This window comes from Elephantulus edwardii, unplaced genomic scaffold (genome assembly GCF_000299155.1).
Source record: "Elephantulus edwardii isolate Elephantulus edwardi_28Jun2011 unplaced genomic scaffold, EleEdw1.0 scaffold00055, whole genome shotgun sequence".
NCBI lineage: Eukaryota > Metazoa > Chordata > Mammalia > Macroscelidea > Macroscelididae > Elephantulus > Elephantulus edwardii.
This window is the reverse complement of record NW_006399805.1, coordinates 9016939-9039487: the sequence shown is the minus strand read 5'-3', so window position 1 is coordinate 9039487 and position 22549 is coordinate 9016939. Positions and strand designations below refer to the sequence as shown.

Below are 22549 nucleotides of genomic sequence, written 5' to 3'. Positions count from 1 at the left end.
AGAACAAAGAAGTCTTTCTTGGAGGAAGGGCAAGCCAAGTGCTCCAGAGAGCTGAGATGGTATCCCTCCCTCTCCCTTCCTGTGGGAATGTGGTCAAGAGGGGCGAGGCTTTGGAAGAAGACACCATGTTTGGAAAAGCAGAGAATCAGGGAAAGAGAGAAGGCCTCAACGAGATGGACGGACACAGAGAGTGGGACAATGACCCCAGCGTTGCTGAAATCAGGAGGGCGGCACAGGGCAGGGCAGGGCTCAGATCTGTCTGCATTTGGAAGCTGTGAGTTGTAATCAAAGTGATGGTGCCGAGCTCGAGTGTGTCGGAGATGGTGAGGTTGCAGAGGATGGGACAGGATTCAGGGCTGTTGTTCATTGGGTCAACCCAACAGCACTTAACAACAACAAGAAATGATGTGTAACCGTGACTTATTTCCTTGCAGTATTTGTGTTGGGATGGGTCCTAAGGCCCTTGGGTCCCGCACCCCTGTCCCGGGAGGTCTTCTCTGTCCCACCCCGGGGCCTCAGCAGCTCACTGTGACCCCAGGTTCACGGCCGGCGTGGTGGACCGGGAGCGGATGTCTGCCTTCGAGAGGCTGCTGTGGCGCGTCTGCCGAGGGAACATTTACCTGAGGTTCAGTGAGATGGCCGTGCCCCTGGAGGACCCCACCACCGTGCGTACCCAGCTCCCGGAGTCCCCCCCAGGCTCCACTTCTCCGATGCTCAGCTCTGCTCTCTCTCTGCTCGGCCCCCTGCCTGGCCTCTTCTCTCTGTCACCCACACGTTTGAAAGGTCGGCTCAAGGACTGGGGAGTGGATGATGACCTGAGATGACCCAGGACAGAGGAGAGCTGCCCCACAGGCTGCCCAAAGCCGCCATCCTTATGAAAACGCTTTCCAGGCCTTTCTCCTGTGAAGCAACAGGGTGGGTCCCAAGTGTCAGCCTTTTGGTTTGCAGCTCTGACTATTTCAAGGGCTGACTGGTCAACCTGCTGCCGGAGAATCAATCCCAACACACAGCAACCCTGGCGGAATGTAGTCCTGCCCCATTTTTGTCTATTTCTTTAGTAGAGCAACTGGTGGGTTTGAACTGATGACCTTCAAGCTAGCAGTCTGGCACATTACACACTCTGCCACCTGGGTTCCTCCTGCACCTTGCTGCTTCCTCGTAGGCAGCTCAGGTGGGGTAGTCGGTAGGGAGTTGCGTGGCCAACCCAAAACCCTCACCTCTCTGCGAGTTCAAATCCAGTGGCTCTGCGGGGGAAGTGGGCTGTCTCCTCCCATGCACGTGACAGCCTGGAAACCCGCTGAGGGTCAGCTATGAATCAGTTCTGACTCCACGGCAAGGAGTGAGGCCCCTGGAGTTGCTTGGATTCCCTGAGCAGCTCAAACTTGCCTCTAGTATCAGCGTGTTGTTGACAAGCCACAGTTCAGCCCGAGTTTCTCCAGCCTCAGTGCTCATTGGCCTCTCATGGCCTTGTTAAGTGCTAACCCTGACGAGAGGCTCTGGGGTGAGTCCTGAAAACGGGCATGTCTCATAAATTCTCGGGTGATGCTGATACCACTAGTCAGAGGGTTACCCCAAAGCCTGTAGGGGAAAAAGGAATCTCAGAGAGCGGGTGGGATGGGGAGATGGAAGCTGTCTTATATGCTGGTACACGGGCAACAGGGAACTCTGGTGGCAGTTTGTAGAAAGTGGCACTGCTAATCACAGGCAGCCTCTCTGGTGGTTCGAATCCACCCCAGGCTCTGTGGGAGAGAGATGTGCAGCCTCCAAAAGCCTCCTGCAGGCCCAGCCAGGAGTCTTCACGCTCCACAGCAATGAGTAGGAGAGCTCGGACTGGGTGGGGGTGGGGTGGGGGGAAGAGATAGGAGCTTCTGGAACTTTCTCCTCATCTTGGAGACCACAAGGAGGGCCTGCAGGGCAAGGGACAGGACATGGGTGTGACAAATCTTTACAGCAGCTCTTCTGGTCCAGGTGTTCTGGGCGGTGGCCATTCCCAGACCAGTCCAGTGGACCTTATCAGTGCCCCACAGGGAGTTGGTGCAATTAGCATGTTGTAGTTTGAGGGCAGTAACTCCCAGTGATTACGGGGTGGGGAGAAAGAAAGGGCTCCAGGCTGAATAGCTCTGCTGGATTAAGACCCTTTCCCACTTTAAGATGTTCAGTTTAAGAAATCTTAGATTACCTTAGTACAGAGTGATGACTGCATCCATTAGCCAGTCCTTGAGGCCTTAAGAGTGTTAGATTCAAACTATCACCTGTGAGATTGGGAGGATGCATCCACTTCCTAAAACAACACTATGAACTTTGATAAATGTAAAAAATTGTAGAGGGGCTTCAGGCCTTTTGTTCATAGGGTCCCTATGAGTCATGCTCAACTTGAAGGCAATCAACAACACAACTTCTGGAGGCCCCAAAGAGGACAAACTGTTAGAGGATTCACTTACTTTTATTATTATTTTTTATCTTTTTTTTAAAGAACCCTTTATCTTATTGTAATTTTAATGGACATTTACAGAAAAGTTGGATTTTCATTCATTCATTGTTGCACATTTTCCTCCCTCCTCCTCCCTTACCGCCCCCCAGTGAACTTTTTAATTAAATTTAGAATTTTTTTCTTCCTTTTTTTCTGTTGCATATTTTCTTCCCTTCCTCCCCTGCGCCCTTCTCGGCCCTCTCAGCAATGCACCCTTTGAGATTGCTATCATATGTATAATGCCTAATCATATATTCCTTTCAGACAGTTCTTCCCCTCATCTGTTCTACGACAGTGTTTATCTATCAACTCTTTTCCCATTAGCTTCTCACCTCCCTGTCTGTCCTATTTCATAACAGTGGTGTTATATAGTATTTATCCTTTTGTGACTGAGATAATTCACTCAGCATAATGTTCTCTAGGCCCCCCTATGCTGTGTAATGACTATGGGTTCATTGTTTTTCAATCCTGTCTGATATTCCATTGTGTGAATGTACCAAAATTTTTCTATTCGTTTGTTGCTGGTCACGTACTTATCTTAAGGTTAGTGGTTAAAGTCCACCCACAAGAGCTTCAGAAGAGAGGTCTAGTGATCTACTTTTGAAAGATTGCAGCCTTGGGAACCCTGTGAATGAGGACGCAGTTGTCTGGGGCCGTCGAAGACAGGCCCTGAGGACAGAGTTCTCCAGTCCACTGGGGCGAGGAGTGACTGGCCGTGAAAGCTTGTGAGTAACCATCCAAGTGTGGCTCTCGGCCTCTCCTTGTCTGCAGCAAAGAAAAGGGAGAAACAGATGCATAGAAACAGTGCAAAGGAGTAAGAGGCCGTCAGGAGCTGGATGGGGTCCAGTTAGCACTCCGAGAGGGCTCAGGACAGGAGGGCCCAGAGAGAGTAGGAAGAAATAGAAAACAGAACCCAAACTGGGAAAACATCAGCCTGACTGGTCTGATAGAGCCTGGTGGCAGCTTTGAGACTGAGGCTCTAAGTCCCCACGCCTGGAACGAAACTCACCTCTCATCCTTCATCTGGTCAACAGACCTACCACGCAAACAAGGACAGTAGGGAAATGTGCACTTCTTAGAGCAAACAGTCATTCAGGGTCAAGGTCAGCATGTGCCCAGGAGAAGTGTCAGAAGGCAGGAAGGTCTGGGAAAGGACGAATGGAAATGAGAACCACAGGGCGGGAGTGGGAGAGTGCTGCATTCTGGGGCTTTGCAACAAACAATGTGTGTGAATGGGATGCAAAACCAACTTGCCAATAAATGAAGAAAGAAGAAAACGCAGTTCTGCAGTGACATGCATGGAGTCACCAAGGGCCCTAAATCCCTCAATGTGGCTTGTCCATTTGTGTCTCTGTGAGACACAGCTCTCGTCCTGGGACCCACCACTGACTGCAGTGACAAACAAGCTTGCATGAGTTGCAGGGGGTTAAACTCTTCTAATTTCATGATACACATTGTTAATAAATCTTCCGTTTCTTCCTATTCTCTCTATTGTGTGTAAAGCAGAAAAGATTCTGTTTTTAACGTGTCCTGCTTTTCCAGAAAGAAAACGTTACGAAGAACATCTTCATCATATTTTACCAAGGCGAGCAGCTGAGGCAGAAGATCAGGAAGATCTGTGAAGGGTGAGTTGGGCCTGCGGCCTGGGGGGCTCAGGGTGGGCTGGGCAGGGCGCCCCGGGAAAATGCAGCTCCCTGTGGTCTCCCTAAGGCCCAGGGGGCTCTAGAATCGCTTCCGGGGCTGACAAGTCGGTGCTGGAAATTCAGCTGACTGTCAGGTCCTGCGGGGCCGGGAAGGAGAGCTCTCACCGGTAGCTGAGGACCGTTTCAAGGACTCCCGTGGGCCCACTTGCTCATTGCCGAGGAGGTGGCTGTTCCAGAAGGCCGCCCTCCAGCCCAAGGCTGTACCCGATGGCTTAGGAGCCAGTGGGTGATGGAGGCCTTGGGGACGTATCACACAGGTTTCACGCCACCATCTACGCCTGCCCAGAGTCTGCGGCCGAGCGGAAGGACATGCTGGCTGAAGTCAACGTGAGGCTGGAAGACCTGAACATTGTAAGTGTGGTGTGCCATCCCAGGCGAGGGGCATGGTGGGGGCTGCAGGTGGGCACCCTCCCCTGTCCCTGCACGTCACAGCTACCCTGGGCCTGTGCGGGAAGGCTGCTGTCTTTCCAGTTGCTGGCCTGGAAGTTTCCATTATTGGGAAGCAGAGTTCAATAAGCATGTTTCCTTGTTTTTGTCACACTTTGGGCTCAGATGCACCACAGTTTTAACCTCATCTGCTCAGAGAATTCTCATTTAGCCACCAAGTGGAGAGCATTGGTGGCTTAGTGGTAAGGAATTGCACTGCTAACCCAAAGGTATGCAGTTCGAATCCACCAGTTGCTCTGGGGGAGAAAGATGAGCAGTCTCCTCCTGTAAGATTGACTGCCTCTGAAAGCCCATTGGAGGGTTATCTATGGGTTGCTTGTAATGTGATGGTAGCAACAACAATAACAAGAAGCCTCCCAGCCAAGCCCACTGCATTGAGTCCATGCTGACGCATGGCGACCCCCCAGCGCGTGTCAGAGGCTGTTTACGAGAAAAGACTCCCTCATCTTTGTCCCAAAGAGCAGTTGGTAGATTTGAACCATTGACTTTACGGTTATCAGCCCAACATACAAAGCGCTATTATGCCCCCAAGAGGATTCCTTTCATGTGGTCATGAGTCCCTTCTTGCCTGCCTGGTTCTTGGTCACACCTATGAGACAATTAGCCAGTTACCTTGCACAGGCAGTGAAACCAATTCTTTTCCACCAGTTGTTTGATCAGATTTATTACTTTTGTGTAATTATTTACATAGTGAAAGTGGTTTATGTCTGCATGAACTGGGCCTACTTCAAACTGCATGGTCAGTACTGCTTTCTGGAATTTTCTACAGTGACAGCAATGTTACAAAGATTGCTTGGTCCACTATAGTAGCCTTGTGTCACAAGAGCCTGGAGCACTTGAGACTTGGCTTGTGCCACTAAGGAGCGGAATTTTAAATGGAAATGTAGATTGAAACTGTGGTTACTGGGGTGGTCACAGAGCCCCAGAGCCCCAGTGGATTTCCTTGGGTATGAAGTGTGTGCTCAAAGACTCTCAGGCTGAGAGGCATCTTGCCTTCCCGAGAAGTACGTGTTCAGTCTCTTATTAAATGCACTCCAATCCTCCTTAGTCACTTGTCAAGAGGATTTTATTTCTCTGATTCAATTACCCTTGAAATTCTTTCACCCAGACACCCTAGGCTTTGTGTTTTGAAAACTTCCTGAGGTGAATGGAAAAGAAATTATGATTCCTTTCTACTTGTGTGTACTATGATTTGTGTAGCGGTGTGGAAATGGTGAGTGGATAAAGTTACTCTAATGGTTGGGTACCCAGATCATAATATCAGATTTCATTAAATAAATCCTCGGTAAACCAAGTTGCCCGATTGTTCCTTCCTTCACTAATCCACTTACCATGGAGGGGAGAGATTAGGTAAAGCGTTTTGGTAGGGCACTGAGGGATGACGAGTTCTTGGGTGCTGCCAGAGCTTAACGAGTTTGCTGACTGAAAGGTTGCTGGCTCAAGACCACCCAGAGGGTAGAAAGACCCTGTGATCGATTTCTAAAAACACCAGCCTTTGAAGTTGCGGGGAGCACAGTTCTACCAGACATGCTGGGGTCGCCATGGCTTGGAGTCAGCACCATGGCAGCGGGTTCTGGTCAGGCGGGATGGTCTTTGGTCACAGGGTTAGCCTCTGACAGGAGGTGAACTGAAGGAGCACGGAGCTCAGCTTCTAACCAAAACGCCCACCAGCTGCCCTGGAGGGGAGAGGGCAGACATTGGCTTCCATAAAGATTTACAGTCTTGGGAACCCTGTGGGGGACGTTACACTCTGTCCCAAACCAAACCTAAACCCTGCCCTGAGGTGGCTTTGACTGGGACCCTCCATTAAGTTTCTGAGGCTGTAAATTTGGTCTGGAGGAGATTCCTGCCTCTCGCAGAGCACCTGGTGGATTCCTATCCTTGAACCGTTGGGAACAGTGCAGCCCACTGTGCAGGGCCGGCCTGGCTTAGATGTCCAGCTCACACCACACGCCACCCCAGGACACCTGCACCCTCTTCCACGGCAGCCGGAATCAGAATCCACTTTCTGATGACCGTGGGTTTGGGTTTAGGAGGCTGAAGCATCCATACTGCAAACATGGCCACAAACACCCCGCTTCCCCACCTGTACTCTCCCCTCGGCCTCTAGGTGATCACGCAGACGGAGTCCCATCGCCAGCGCCTGCTGCAGGAGGTGGCCGCCAAATGGCAGTCGTGGGCCATCCAGGTGCAGAAGATGAAGGCCGTCTACCACACCCTGAACCTGTGCAACATCGACGTCACCCAGCAGTGTGTCATTGCCGAGATCTGGTTCCCGGTGGCAGACACGGCACGCATCCAGAAGGCCTTGGAGCTGGGCATGGTGAGGGTTTGACGGTGGGGCAGTGATGGGTAGGAGGTGAACAGTAAGAGGTCATGACAGTGGGACAGTGATGGGAGGTGGACAGTAAGAGGCCTTGACAGTGGGGCAGTGACGGGTAGGAGGTGGACGGTAAGAAGTCATGACAGTGGGACAGTGATGGGAGGTGGACAGTAAGATTGTGGTAACGGGGCAGTGATGGCAGGTGGACAGGAAGAGGCCTTGATGGTGGGGCAGTGATGGGAGGTGGACGGTAAGAGGTTGTAATAATGGGGCAGTGACGGCAGGTGGACAGGAGGAGGCTGTGATGATGGGCAGTGATGGTGGAGGAGGTAAGGAGGCCGTGACGGCAGCAGTGATGGGTGAAGCTGTCACTGGGGGGGCTCTCTGAGCAGTTGGCAGTAAGCAGGCTTCTGTGACCATGATGAGATTAGGGCAGGGAGGAGTCCAAGGCAAAGCCCTGGAGGAGGTTGCCATTGCCGTGCCCCTTTGTCAGAGGTGGGGGTCCTGGGGCACTGGCTGCAAAATGTGAGCACAGTCCTGTTCCTACGGGTACCTTTGAATCAATGTCCTCCTCACCCCCACACAGTCCTGCACCCCCATATTGCCATCCAGATGAGAGTCTTAGACGGCACAGTTGACCTCAGGTTGAAAGCACAGGGGCATTTCCTGGATGAGTTGACACCTGAGCTGAGCCAGGGTCAGTGAGGAGAAGCAGAAGGATGGATGTCGGAGCTGGAGGGGTGAACATGGGCTGGAGGGAGCGCTGGAAGGAGTTTACTGGGTGAAGGGGACCTGCTTTTATTCCTGTGCCCGTGTGATCCAGTCCACGTTGTAGAACCTTCCATTGCAGGGTGGAGGAGGTGGAAGGTTCTGTTCTCAGGCTGGGTTTGAACAGAATAGATGGATGTCAACTTGTAGCAGTGGCTCGGAGGCTAAGTGGCTGTTGACTGAAAGGCCGTTGGTAAACCTTGAACCAGGGAAAGACTGAGGACAAGACACATGGAGAGCTGCAGTGGACACTGGATGCTCCGATGCAGCGGACTGGAACCTTGCTCCACATTCATCAATTTTCATTAATGTTCTAAAATAAAATGCCTATGAATGATTGAGTGAAAATGCAACATGATACTGAAACAGAGGAGGGAGAGAACCGTCTAAAGGAGAGATGTAACTGGGTATTTCTGTCATCACAGGAGACTAGAGCGATGGCTGCATGGTGGAGGGGACCTGGGGGAGGGTTTGTAAAACAATGAAAGAATCTTTTCTTTTACTTTTCCATAAAAAAAAAATGCAACATGATTTGTAAACTTTTACTAAAGAAAGGACAACAAAAATAACCTTTCCTTTCACATCCCACTGCTGCCCCAAAACAACAACAAAGCAAACAGAAAAAAGAACCTTCCCTGAGAGCGAGTCAGGGCCCTGAGTCTGGACTTCCAGCCTCCCAGACTGTAAGAAAACAAAGTTCTGTTTGTTAGAGCCACTCGCTTGTGGTATTTCTGTTAGAGCAGCACCAGGTAACTAACGCAGGTGCTGACTTGTGTGTCATGATTCCCAGAAAATGTCAAGCTGTCCCAAGTTACTTCAGGGGATGGTGGGGGCTGGGTTCTTGTCCTTGGCTAACATTCAGCCTTAGGCCCCTCTGGAAATGAAAACAGTCTCTGGTTCTCTTTGCAGGAGCAGAGTGGCTCGGCCATGGCCCCTATCCTCACTGTGGTACAATCTAAAACGGCACCTCCCACGTTTAACAGGACCAACAAGTTCACAGCCGGCTTCCAGAACATTGTGGATGCCTATGGAGTGGGCACCTACCGGGAGATAAACCCAGGTAATGGCCTGTGCTGGAAGCAGGAGCGGCATCCACTTCCAAAATGGCTTGCCTCCGGAAACTCTATGTACGAACAGTGCTCAGGCTGTCCGTTCATAGGGTCGCTATGAGCCGTCTACAACTCGACGGCACCAAACAACAACAACATCAACAACAATGGCCCGTGTGCCACACGGGGTGGGGTCGGGGGCAACTGAGAAGTAGAGGGCCATCAGGTCTCCCCTCCAGGTGACCACGGAGGGGAGCTGGTGAAAACCAGATTCACCTAAACCCTCCCTTGGTTTCTTCATGTCTTGCATCGTTGTAAAAAGAGGCAGCGTGGGGATGCTGGGTCTGACCTCCATTGGCTCCAAAAAGAGAAGCCGTCACCTTCAACAGCATCCACAACATAAAACTTAATTCCCATGAGGTCAGACCTGATCATCCGCACTCCTGTACACAATCTTTGGGTTCCAAATCCATTGCGGTGACCACACAGACTTGACAGAACCATGCTTGTAATTAAGGTGTTTATTACGGAAGTTAAGCTATAGTTGAGGCTAGCAAGATACAGACCTTCAGCTCAGCGAGCTTCTCAGTTAATGGTAAAGTACAATCCCTGAGTTCAAGTCGGCAGCAGGATACAATCCTTGGCGCAGGACTCTCTGGCCCTGAAGGGTGCACTTGTCCATTCTCTGCTTTATCCTCTTCTCCTGGTGATGAGATCCACACTCCCCACCCCCGAATCCGCTCAATTTAATGGTGAGACTAGCCAGTCTGCTTGGATAGGCTCACATACCTAATTTACACCAGGAAGAGCTGGTTCCCGCAGCTGTTGATGATGTAGGTGGGCCAGCGTGTTTGCAGGGAGGCAGAGTTAAAGCAGCTTGATTAAAGACAATAGTTGAGGGAAGCCGAACATTGAGCAACAGGCCCACTCCACCCCAGCCACAGTCATCTTCTGTAAAGCTCAAATGATGAGAGATTTATTTACTGTTAATTTTGTTGATTGTCCCTGAAACAGAGTCTCCCATACAGCTAACCCACTTGTTTCCTTCACCAAGCACCACGGCACTAAATGTCTTCAAAATGCTAAAAAGGCCAGACCAGCGGCTGTCGAGCCGACTCCCGTTCCCGATGGCTGACTCTGAGTGCAGAGTAGATCACCTTGTAGGCTTTCCAGACTCTGTCCTTTGGAAGCAGAACACCAGGCCTTTTCTCTGAGGCACCCTGGGCGGGTCCCCACCACCACTGTTAGATTACTGGCCGTGAGCATGACCGTTGTGTCACCAGGGACTCTAGTTACCCTGTGAGAGATGGGAGCACACAGAGCTCAGATTCCCCAGGCTCTGTCTAGACAAGGTGCCCTTTAGATGACCAGAGCCTGGACCAGGCTGACCCATGGCCTGCAGCTGGGCACCCTGGGGATGGAGAATGACTGGGAGTAAGAGCTGGAGGTGTGTCCACCACAGTGAACAGGCAGAGATGCCCAGGAGAGGGTGAGGGTAGCCCAGAGGGAGCACTTGCCTTTCCATCCAGTCAGACTTGGTGATTTGGGCAAGTCCCTCTCCCAGGCTCAGCCCAGTTGTCAGGAGGACAGTATGACTGTCTGGGTGGTACACAGGGTTAGCAAGCTCTATGCTAACTGAATGAGTGAATGGAGGATGGAATCCACATGGAGGTGCCCCGGAAGAAAGGCCTGGCAATCCACTTCTGAAATAATCAACCACAGAAGCCCCGTGGAGCCTGGTTTACTCTGACCCATGTGGGCCCCACGACTTGGAATGCCCTGAGAACAGGTGGTTTGGGGATGTTTGAGTTTGAGGAAGTGAAGCAGGAGCCAGCAGGGGCCAGCAGGAAGGAGGCTGGTCAGGGACGCCAGTGGGCGCTGAACACTCAGGCGGCTGTCTGTCCCCACAGCTCCCTACACCATCATCACCTTCCCTTTCCTGTTCGCCGTGATGTTCGGGGACTGTGGACACGGGGCGGTGATGCTGCTGGCTGCGCTGTGGATGGTCCTCAATGAGAGGACCTTACTCGCCCAGAAGTCCAGCAATGAGGTGGGTGTCCAGCAGGTGCCTCTTCCGCTGCCCTGAGGTTCCTTGTTGAGTAGTCAAGACACATATTTTATTTTCCCCATAGACACATCACGTTTAATGAAACTTTTTATAAGAAAAATGAGATATAAAAAAAGGAAGGAAAATCTACTAAAACCACTTGTCAGAAGTGGTCATTTGGAAGCTTTTTCTTCCTGTGCCAACAACAAAAACTCTATTAATTGTGGTTTGAATGAAAGTTTACAGAGCAAATTGCTTTTCTTTAATTTTTTTTAACATCAAGTTCCCCTCCCCCATTACAAAAGCAATACATAGTGATTGTAACTATTTGGAAACTATAACAATCTGGACACCAGAGAACATCACAGTGAATCTTTGTGTGTCTTTTTCATAACTATACACACAAAAAAGGAGTTTTCAAGATTAGGATCAGGTCTTGCATATGAATGATTTTTTTTCCATTCAAATGCAAACTTTTTGTGATTACTGTTACTTGTGGTAATAGTCTACAAAGCTACTATGAACACTGGATCCTACAAGTTGGTCCTTCAAGCCACAGGTCACAGCATTTCATCAGCCGGTCAGTTTACGTGTGTGTCCGAACCGCATCTCATGCCTAAGCAAGGCCATCTAGCATGCCTTTTTGCTCTATAAGGAACATCACAAGTGTCTTAAATGAGGGAGCACTTCAGCATCATGCCTGGGCCCATTTGAAAGAGTGACATTTCAGGAAATGCAAAAAACGTGGAAAATATGCCACCAACCAGATGGCAGAACACACAGGTTGTTTGTTATCTGTGAGCAAAGTATCACCTTGTTCAATCTCAAGTGCACACTCAGCAGACTTTTCACAGCTCTGCACAGTGATGTCGCCGTCGTTGTAGCTAGGGACCATCAAGTTCAAGATGACTTATAGTCACCCTATGAAAAACAGACCTGAACCTGTGCCGTCCTCATCATCCTGCCACCGCTAAGCCCACCGCTGCAGTCACGTGTCAATCAATCTCATTGAGGGTCTTATTCTCTTTTCCTAATTTTTCCAAACATGGTGTTCTCCTCCAAGGACTGGCCTCTCCTAACATGCCCAAAGTGTGTGAGACAAAGTTTCACCATCCTTTCTTCCATTGGGCCCCTAACTGCACTTTCTTTGAGACAGACTTGTTTGTTTTTTCAGCAATTAATTATATATCCAGTACTCTTCTTCAACAACTTTCAGATGCATAGCAGGTCATTGGAAAGCATTTAGCTTGTATCAGGCACACCTTATTCTTCAAACTTACATCATTGCTCTTCAGGACTTTGGCAAGGTCCCTGACAGTAGACTTTCTCAATGCGTTTGGTCTGATCCTGACTGCTAGTACCAAGAGTGTTGATTTTGGATTCAAGTAAGATAAAATTGCTGTTAGTTTCAATCTCCCCCCACCCCCCGCCTCCATCTATCATGATGTTGTTTATTGGCCCAGTGGTGAGGATTTTTGTCTTCTTGATAGTGAAGTATAATCCATATTGAAGACAGTGGTCATTGATCTTCTTCACCTCAAGTTCTTCTCACTTCCAGCAAGCAATGTTGTCATGTACATAACACAGGTTGTTGATGAGTCTTCCTTCCCTCCTGATGCCACATTCTTCTTCTTAAAATTCAGCTTCTCAAATGACTTGCTAAGCGTACAAATTGAGTAGGTGTTAAGAAGCGATATGGCCCTGATGCACACCATCTTAATTTTAAGCATGCAGTGTTCCCTTGCTCTGTTTGGACAACAGCTTCTCGGTCCAGGTATAGATTTTGTATAAGCATGATTAAGTGTTCTGGAATTTTCATTCTTTTCAATGTTAACCATAATTTGTTATGATTCATGTAGTTAAACGCTTTTGCAGAGTCAATAAAACACAGATAGACATCCTTCTGAGAGTCTCTGCTTTCAGACAAAGTTCATCTGACTTCACCAATGAGATCTGCGATTCACGGCCTCTTCGAAACCCAGCTTGAACTTCTGGCAATTCTCTGTCATTGTATTGTTTCAGCCTTTCTTTTATGATCTTCAGCAATATTTTGCTTACATGTGATGTTAATAATATTGTTTGGTAATTCTCACATTCTTTTGTATCACTTTTCTTGGAAATAGGACAAAATATTACTCTCTTCCGGTCAGTTGATCAGGTAGCCATCTTCTGAGTTTCGTGGCACAGACTAGTGACAATGCCCAGGGCTGCATCTGTTCGTGGAAGCATGTCAATCATCCCACCGATTCCTTGTGCCTTATTTTTTTGTCAGTGTTTTCAATGCAGCTTGAACTTCTTCCCTCCTCTCCTCACCTTTGGCTCTTTATCGTATGCTACTTCCTTAAATGTTTCCGTGTCAATGAATTATTTTTGTTAGAATCAGTCCGTATATTCCTTCCATCTTTTTTTTTAAGTGCTTTCTGGATCATTCAAGAAAGTCCTGTGAACAATAGAATGATGTGGGTGTCTATAGAAATGGAATGAGAAGTTGCTAAAAAAATGAGGAGAAACAGATGCAAACACCCACTAATAATAATTGGAGTGTGGAATGTACGAAGTATTAATATAGAAAAACTGGGAGTTGTGTGAAAAATGAAATGGACTGCATAAAGATAGACATTCTAGGTATTTTTTTTTTTTTTACACCACAGGTCTCATATTTATTGAAAATGTGGGTGCATAACAAAGCACGTTCCATGGATAGTGATCAGATGGTGACAATCACTATCAGATTAACCGATATGGCCATTCAACTTGACACAGTGCGATACTAATGAACTGAGGATCATTATGTGCGCTGCCATCACGCGTGCAACTCCTTAGAGACCCAGCTTGGTTCTTCTCCAATGTCTTCTCTTGGAGTTGTACCTGATCTTATTGCCAGTTTTCATTCTAATCCACTGAGGAATGGGCCGGTTCTGCTTCTGTTTCTTGGCCAGGAACCTCTTAATCCTGAAAGTCTTGTGAGAAGACATAATGAAGACAAAAGGGAGCCACACTTACTACGACGGCGGAGGAAAAGAAAGAGACATTCTAGGTATTAGTAAGCTGAGATGACCTGGGATTGTCTGCTTTAAAACTGACAGTCATATATTACTGGAATGAGAAATTGAAGAATGGTGTTGCATTCATAGTTTTTGTTTTTTAATTTATTTTATTTCATTATTTTTTTGTGTGTACCGTCAAATCAGATCTGACTGGTACAGGAGGAGATTGTTCCTCCTTCCCCGGCAGAGCATCTGGGGGAGCATTCATAGTTAAAAAGACTGTTGCAAGATCTGTCACGAAGTACACTGTTGTGAGTGACAGGATACTATCCACACCCCCACAAGGAAGACCTGTTAACACCACTGTTACTGAAATGTACACACCAACAGCTAAGGCCAAATAGAAATAAACTGAAGAATTATGTCAATTTTTGCAGTCTGAAATTGACCAAACATGCAGTCAAGATGGAGTCATAACAATCGGTGACTGGGATGCAAAAATAGGAAAGAAAATTGAAGGAATAATAGATGGAAATTATCGACTTGGGGACAGAAACGATGTTGGAGATTGAGTGAATTTTGTACATTCAATGGTTTTCTTCTCAAATACCTTTTTTTAAAAAACACAGATGGCAACAATATACACATGGATCATGCACACCTGATGGGCTGCATAGAAATCAAATGGATTACACCTGTGAGAAGAATCGCTGGGGAAAACCAGACCAGGCCAGATACTGACTGTGGAATAGACCATCAATTATTCACGTGCTAGTTTATATTAAAGTTGAATAAAATGAAAACAAATCCACAAGAACCAAAGTACTATCTTGGGTCTACACCATCTGAACTAAAGATCATCTCATGATGATGTTCTGGGGAGCACATGCCTCACAAGTGTCACTGTCACTGTGGCCTCTGTTGTTTGGTTGCAAGGTGATTGGGGGTGGGTTCAGTTCTGGGTCTCAGGGCCACATCTGGGGATTTCCTCAGCCTCCATCAGACCACTAAGTCTGACACTTTGAGTCTATTCTGCATTGATCTCCCATCCTGTCCGGGGCCCCCGTTGGACATGGGAGCTAGGCACCATCCAGTCTTCTGACCTCTGGAGAGGAGCCTCTTCTTACTGTCCATTTGTCAGTCCTTCTCTCTGTCTGTTAGTCCTTGTGAAGAATTGTTTCCTGGAGCCTTTGATTTTTTTTTTCACTCCCCTTCCCTCCAAAGAAAGATAATTTGCATCTCAGACAGCTCATTAGTTACCAGAGACCCCAGTCACTACCCACCACAGCAAGGCACAGAGCAAGGTAACACGAATTTTGAGAGCTGTCTTAGGATCAAAAGAAAACTGTGCTGAGCACAGAGGATTCGCACATGCCTCTTCCCCCTGCCACCAGGTTCAGTGAGCAAACGCTTCCCTCTGTGCCCTGCACAGCCCGAGTGTTTTCATTTCCATGACAGCAAGTCTAGGATGCGCTCATGTGCTATGTGAGCTCAGGTAACTAGAATGTGAGCTGTGTGAGTCTCACATGTGGTGGGACTGGTGGGGGGAAGATGATGTGAGGATGACCGAGGAGCATGACAAGCTGTCTGGGGGCCTTGGGCTGACGTTGACGCATGCGGGGACAGGCCCTGCAGCACCTGACCCTGAAAGCAAGCAGCCAAGGGGCCACCAGAGAGGGAAGAGGCCAGGGTGATCCTGGAGAGTGAGAGAGGCAGGGGGCTCACCTGTCCAGGTGGTGTGTGCAGAAGGGCTGCAGGGGAATGGGGTCTTGGTGGCAGAGTCTATCCTGTCAGTGACCAGAAGACACTGGATACACGTGTTCAGGGTACACAAAGCAGGCAGGTTCTGAATGGTCACAAGCGTCCTGTTCAGGCTACTTTTAAAGCACCTGACCTTGTGGATGTTTGGATTTGCACCATGTGACTTTTGGGGCCACGAGCATTACCCGGTATGAGATGACCATCCTTGGCCAGTGGGGAGTTATCTCTATGTGACACTGTGGTCTCCGTTTGGTGGCTCTGTGGCATGTGACTCTCTCTGCTGGGCCCCTTGTCCCTCTCGGGTACCCCACGGTGTGGGAGCCACCGCGGCCTGGTGCAGGCCCCCCTGGCCGGGCGGAGACCAGGTGGTGACTGCCTCTGTGTCTCGGCAGATCTGGAACACCTTCTTCCACGGCCGCTATCTGATCCTGGTCATGGGCGTCTTCTCCATGTACACCGGCCTCATCTACAACGACTGCTTCTCCAAGTCCCTCAACATCTTCGGCTCCTCCTGGAGCGTCCGGCCCATGTTCAGAAACGGCACATGGACGTGAGTTCCCAGGCAGCACGGTCACTTCCCAGCAGCATGGTCACTTCCCAGTCGGCTTCCATGAGGGTCCACAGGGTCAGGGGAGGAGGAGGAGGGAGTCAGGAGGTAGCGAGCTCCATCTACGGAGGAATTTAGAAAGCTTGCTGCCCGTTGTGATGCATGTGTCTTTAAAACCTGTTGTTTTGTGCCGTCAAGTCAAACCACCCCATAGCTGACCCAGCAGCAGGTTTTCTGAGGCAGTAAATCAGAACGGAGGAACCGCTGGTGGCTTCAAATGATGTGCCTTTGTATTGGCAGCACGACTCCTTCATTCTAAACTACTAGAGCTCCTCCAAATTCCTTCCTTGTGAGCTCAACTCAGAAAGAGTCCTGGAGTTCCTGGATGGTGCAAAGGGACCGATCACCAAGAGTTTGGACTTCAAGTCCGCCCAGCGGTGCCATGGAAGAAAGGTCTGGCAATCTCCTTGTGATAAATCAACCCTGAAGGCCTTCTGGAGCACAGCTCCACCCTGCCACTCCGGGGTCACCGCGAGTCGGCATCAGCTGCCCGGCAATGGGCTGTGGACAGCGTGCATGCCCATGTCCTGCGGGGACAGAGAGGCTGCGATCGAGTGTGCTCCACTGGACTGCAGCCCCCAGGCCACGTTTTCTCTCCAGGAAGGCTGCTTGGTGGTGACCCTGGGCCAAGCACGTCTACTGCACCATTTCTATTGTTCTTGCACTATTTTGAACTTCCTCATCCCAATATGAGGGAGCTCTGCCTACTGTCCTATGCCACAATCGTGGAGGCACAGGGTTCAAATCCACGAGCTTCTCCACAGGAGAAGGATGAGAAATCTGCCGTGCAATTAACTGCCTCTGAAAACCCACTGGAGGGTCAGCTATGGGTCGGTTCCGACTCAGTGGTACACAGCATCACACTATTGGGCACTGAATGGACCGCAGGATGTTGGTGCCATGTTTCTGTGCCGGGTGATCTGGCACTGAGCCCTGGAGCCCTCTGAGATCTGCCTGTGCACGCTGGCTAGGCTGGTGGGGGCCACAGCAGTGAGGCCTCCTGAGGAGAAGGTAATTCTCACAGTGGACAGGCCTGTTGCAGCCAGGAGGCTGGCCCTGGGAAGGTCCATCAGAGCAGCTGAACTGCATGGGATCGAGGCCCTGCAGTCAGCACACCACACTCCCTGCAGGGCATTTTCTGTCCAGAGCCACTTATTTCAACTCTGAGAGCAAAAACAAAGGCACTGTCACTGAGTGACCCAGCCTGCCTGTGGTGACCCTCCATCCGGGGTCCTGGGCTGCAAATCTTGGTGACCCAACCTCCATCCGGGGTCCTGGGCTGTAAATTTTGACAGGAGCAGACTGCATATCTTTCTCTTTCAGAGCACTGAGGGATTTGAACCAGTGACTTTTTGGTTAGTAGCCCAATGTGCGACACACCCCCAGAGGGGAAGATTTTAAAGAGATGAGCCCCTCGCCTCCTTATCCCTTTGTCCATTGCTGGTAAGAATGTAATGTGTTCGCATAACCTAAAGTTCCACCTGGAGCCATGACCGAGCCCAGGAATCCTACCACTGTATCTGCACCAGAGCAGCGTTAGGGAATAGACAGCAGGTCCACCAGTTGGCCTCTCCATCCCCTGCGGGTGGCACCTCGTGTCTTTCCTACAAGCTCACTCCAGGGAGTGCTGGTGGTGCACTGGTTACAGTGTGCTCTGATAACCAGAAGGCCAGTGGTTCAAGGGAGGAAGAGGCAATGGCCTGTCTCTGTGAAGATGGAAACCTGGGAGCGGTTCTGCTCCGTCCCACGTGGTCGCTGTGAGTCAGGATGACTGGCTGGTGGCAATGGGTTTGGCTGTGGTGGTAAAGGATTGTGCTACTAACACAAAGGTATGCGGTTTGAATCCACCAGCTGCTTTGTGGGAGAAAGATGAGCAAGCTCCTCTCACTGGCTTTGAAAACCCACTGGAGGGTCAGCTATGGGTACAGTACACAACGTGTCTGCCACTGGCCTCTTCTCCCATGTATATAACTGTCCACGTTTTTCATTCTTCCAAGTGAGAACTTCCTGGAAGCTCGCTCTGTGGATTCCTGGAGCAGAGCGGTGATTTCTGAGGCTTCAGCACACAATTAGTACATTTCAAACTTTCTTCTCCATGGGCAACAAAGGCCCAGCTGAGCAAGCTACACCTCCCAGCAGTGCGGTGAGGCTGGCCTCGAACCCTTGGTGGACAGCGCCGTGGGGAGTTCTCTGACCCCAGGCTGATGGTGCTCTTTTCCTTTCTCCTGTAGAGATCACTTAGTGGAAACAAGTCCCTTCCTGCAGCTGGACCCAGCCGTGCCAGGAGTGTACTCTGGAAACCCGTACCCATTCGGCATCGATCCGGTAACGACACCTCGGCACCCCCTTGTCATAGATTCCCTTCTACAACTTCCTGATTTTTGTCCCCTCTCCTTCCCTTTCCATCCCTGGTGACCGTCCAAAGTTGTCGTTCCCTGTCAAACTTTCTAACTATTTATAACTATAAATTGTTTGCCGTCAAGTCAGAACTGACTCCCTAGTTGACTGTCCAGGAAGTTTTCAGAGGCTCTCTGCCCAGAGGTTCCCCATGGTACCCACCCCAAGATTATCTCAAAGGAAGGAACTTACTAGGATGCTAAGTGGCTTAGGGTCATGTGGAAGATTACGCACCTTCCCTGGAGTAGATGGTAGATTTGAAGCACCTGCCTTTGGGTTGACTGACAGCACACTTACCTACCACTAGGTGGCAAGAAGCTGCAATCCTGAAGGCACGTGGTTCGAATCCATGAGCTGCTCCATGGGAGAAGAATGGACAATCTCTTCCCAGGCAACTAACTGTCCCTGAAAACCCTCTGGAGGGTTAACTATGGGTTGGTTCTGACTCAATGGTACATGACAACTACAATATTTACCAGAACCCCCTTCATAGTATCAGGTTCGGACAATGTCTGTCCTTTTGTGACTGACTTGCTTCACTCAGCATAAGGTCCTTCAGATTCATCCATGCTATGTGGTGTTTGGAACATTCTAATGACACTTGCTTAGGCTAAATATCTGCTATCCAATGAATTGTTTATCATTTATCCAAGGAATATTCATTGATCACCTATTGTGTCAAAATGACATCATAGAAGAATTAACCAACAAGTCATGGAAGGTGTCTTCTCACCGACTTAGGCATCTCAATGCTTTAGTCATTCAACTTCTTTTCCTCTATCTGGGAGCTCATCTTCAATTTCATAGTATTGTTTGTAGTATTGCATGTTATTGATCTGAAATGATAATGGGAATCCTTCAGAAGAATAACAAGAGCAACAGCAAAATTGTCGTCTTTGGAGATCTGGGTAGGGAGGAAGACAGTGCTAGAACCTATCACATCAGCGAGACCATGTTGAGGGGCAATGTTGTGTCTCGCTGTTTAAATTACACACAGCTGACTTCAAGCGCAGACTCCCACCTGTCCCCGTCCTGGTCATTTCCCACACGGTCCCCAGCTGAGCACTCCTTATGGTAATCATCACCTCTTAAAAGACTCTCAGTTGCCCAGTAAGTATCTATAATAAGTAAACCACTTACATCCTAATTAAGTGCCTTCCTTTGGGATTTTCTTGTGGTGGGTAACATTTCTTAGGAAAGTACAAATTTATTTCGCTGCATAGCATGGCTGAAGACTTGTTTGGTTTTCTGTTTGAGCAGTTGTATTTACAGCATTTCCCTGTGGGAGAAGGATGGGAAGTCAACTCCCGTGACTGACTGTCCCTGAGAACCTGCTGGAGGGTCAACTATGGGGCAGTTCTGACTGAATAGTAAACAATAACAAAAAAATATCTACCTGTCCTGGTGGTAGCCCTGGTGGTACGGTGGCAGGCCATTAATCAAAAGGTTAAAGGTTTGAATTTACCAGCTGCTCCCAGGGGTAAGGATGAGGCAGTCTACTCCAGGGAAGCCTCAGAAACTGATGAAAGTTGGCACGAGTCAGGGTCAGTCATTGGCAGGTTTGGGATTTTTTTCTTTTCTATTCCCAACAGGGAGGTGAGCTTATTCTCTGGAGACAGTTAAATATGTACCTTACTTACTCAGGAAAGAACATCTGGATTTGAGCCAAACAAAAGTGCTTTTCTGAACAGCTTGAGGCATAGACGTGAGCTATTGGGGTGTGGTCCTCAGGGAGCTGGGTTGCTAGCCCAGAGGCCACGCTTCTGTCCGAGGTGGGAAGATAGGCAGCCTACTTCCATCAAAAAACCAGGTTGCTACAGGTTGGAACCGACTCAATCGCAGTGACACACCTCATCACCAGGTGGCAGCTGTGAGCTCCCTCCCGGTGCTCGGTCCAGACCTGCCTCTGGCCTCCACCTTTACTCCAGGTCTCTTGAGGGAGGAACCCTGAGGCTCCAGTTTTAAACAAGAAACAATAAACCAGGTGCTCTTGTGAGGCTTAATGACTGATTCTTCAGAAGCACACTTCCAGGCCTTTCTTCCAAAGCACCTTTTAGAGAATTTAACTGCTAGCTTCTTGTTCTGTAGCCAGCCCCTAATCATTTGTCCTACCAAGGGCACTGGCCTTACGGTGGAAGCCTGGCACCTCCCAGCTTGTGGGTGTTAGTTCTCCAGGGCCCTCTTTCTAGGAGTCCTGGAGGTGCAAGGATTGAAGGGTTTGGAGGCTAACCTTAAGGTCAAGGGTTCAAACACACTATCTGCCTTGCAGGAGAATGATATGACCGTGTGTTTCCATAAAGATGAACATCTGTGGCAACCCTGTGGTACAGGCCTGCTGCACCCTGCGGGGCTGCTCCAGTAGGAAGTGGCATGTGGAAGGGGGTTGGTTCCGTCTTCCTCTCTACTTATTAAAAGCATTACCCTGGATATGCTCCCACTTGGCAACCCGGCTGTTAAAATGCTAAGACACTTCAACGTGGGTTTATCAAGTGCCCAAAACCAAGGCTGTGTGGCCTGGCTTGATCCGTAGGCCCAGGATTAGCAAGTAGGTGGGGTGGGAGGTGGAGAGCGTGTTGGAGGCTGGGAGTTACTTCCTGGGTGGCCTTCCTTTGCTTTCAATCTCAGTCTCCCACCAGCCTGTGTCTCCCTCACAAGCCTCTGTGACTCAGTGACCGTAAGGACAGAGCGGAGCGGCCCCATATGGTTTCCAAGGCTGTAAATCGTCCCAGGAGCTAACTCACCGCTTTCTCCCATGGTGCTACTGGTGGGTTCGAACCATCAGCCTCCTGGATAACAGCTGAGTTCTTCACACGGCACCACCACTGCTTTCAGGGGTCTATAAAACCAAAAGCAAACCTACTGCTGTTGAATCAGTCTGGACTCACAGAGACCCTGTAGGACAGAGGAGAACTGTCACAGGGCTTCCAAGACAGTGGCTCACCACTTCTGCCTCCTTCCCTCACATCTAGTCTGTCGGCAAACCCTGCGTGCCCAGTCCTGCTCTCCTCCACCATCTTCTGAGCAAAAGGCAGCCTGTACAGTTCATAGGAGTAAAATGCTCGTTATTTACATAATAGACATTTCCAGAGTGCTTTGTTGGCTGAAGTTGAGCATCTAGTGAAATCTGTGGCCTTCGTGTGGCTGGGACCCGTCCAACTGGTTTCTGATGATTTTACGCTTGATTGATTGTACACTTGGCTTCAGAGTCAGCCTTTCTATACAGCGGGCGTGTGGTTTTGAGGAAGTCACCTTCTCCTTGTCTTGGTTTCCTCATCTGTTAAATGGGCACAACCACAGCCCTAACACACAGGGTTGCTCAGAATACAAAGTGATTCCTAACACGGCAAACACTGAGAGCAGATCCAGCAAGTGCGAGTGGGGGGCTCTCTGGGGACACTGTCATTCAGCACTGTTAGTCAGCCCCAGCTCAGTGACCCTGTGTCCAGTGTGGCCTGCTCTATCTTTACGGTCACTGCTGGGCTTGGACCCATGGCTACAGCCACCGTGTCCATCCATCTCACTGAGGGTCATTCTCTTTTACTTGGGCCCTCTGCTTTACCAAGCAGGACGTCATTCCTCTGGACGTGTCCCTCTTGATAACATGCCTGAAGTACACGGACAATCTCTCCCCGTCCTTGCTTCTAGGGAGCACTCTGTACTGCCCCCTGTCTTTCTAGGGAGCACTCTGTACTGTTCCCCCTTCTTTCTAGGGAGCACTCTGTACTGCTCCCCTTCTTTCTAGGGAACACTGTGTACTGCTCCCCCTTCTTTCTAGGGAACACTCTGTACTGCTCCCCATCTTGGAGCACTCTGTACTGCTCCCCCATCTTTCTAGGGAGCACTCTGTACTGCTCCCCAATCTTTCTAGGGAACACTGTGTACTGCTCCCCATCTTGGAGCACTCTGTACTGCTCCCCCATCTTTCTAGGGAGCACTCTGTACTGCTCCCCCATCTTTCTGGGAGCACTCTGTACTGCTCCCCATCTTTCT

General features: G+C 49.5%; 1 protein-coding gene across 1 annotated transcript in view; it reads left to right on the top strand.

Annotated features, from left to right (window-relative positions):
• Nucleotides 1-22549, top strand: part of ATP6V0A4 (ATPase, H+ transporting, lysosomal V0 subunit a4) — a 48232-nt gene that overhangs the window by 12384 nt on the left and 13299 nt on the right. The window contains exons 6-13 of the mRNA XM_006887154.1: nucleotides 539-665; nucleotides 4013-4095; nucleotides 4431-4524; nucleotides 6731-6943; nucleotides 8621-8771; nucleotides 10671-10810; nucleotides 15948-16105; nucleotides 18394-18487. Coding sequence (XP_006887216.1) covers nucleotides 539-665; nucleotides 4013-4095; nucleotides 4431-4524; nucleotides 6731-6943; nucleotides 8621-8771; nucleotides 10671-10810; nucleotides 15948-16105; nucleotides 18394-18487 — 1060 coding nt within the window. The remainder of the gene's footprint in view (nucleotides 1-538; nucleotides 666-4012; nucleotides 4096-4430; nucleotides 4525-6730; nucleotides 6944-8620; nucleotides 8772-10670; nucleotides 10811-15947; nucleotides 16106-18393; nucleotides 18488-22549) is intronic.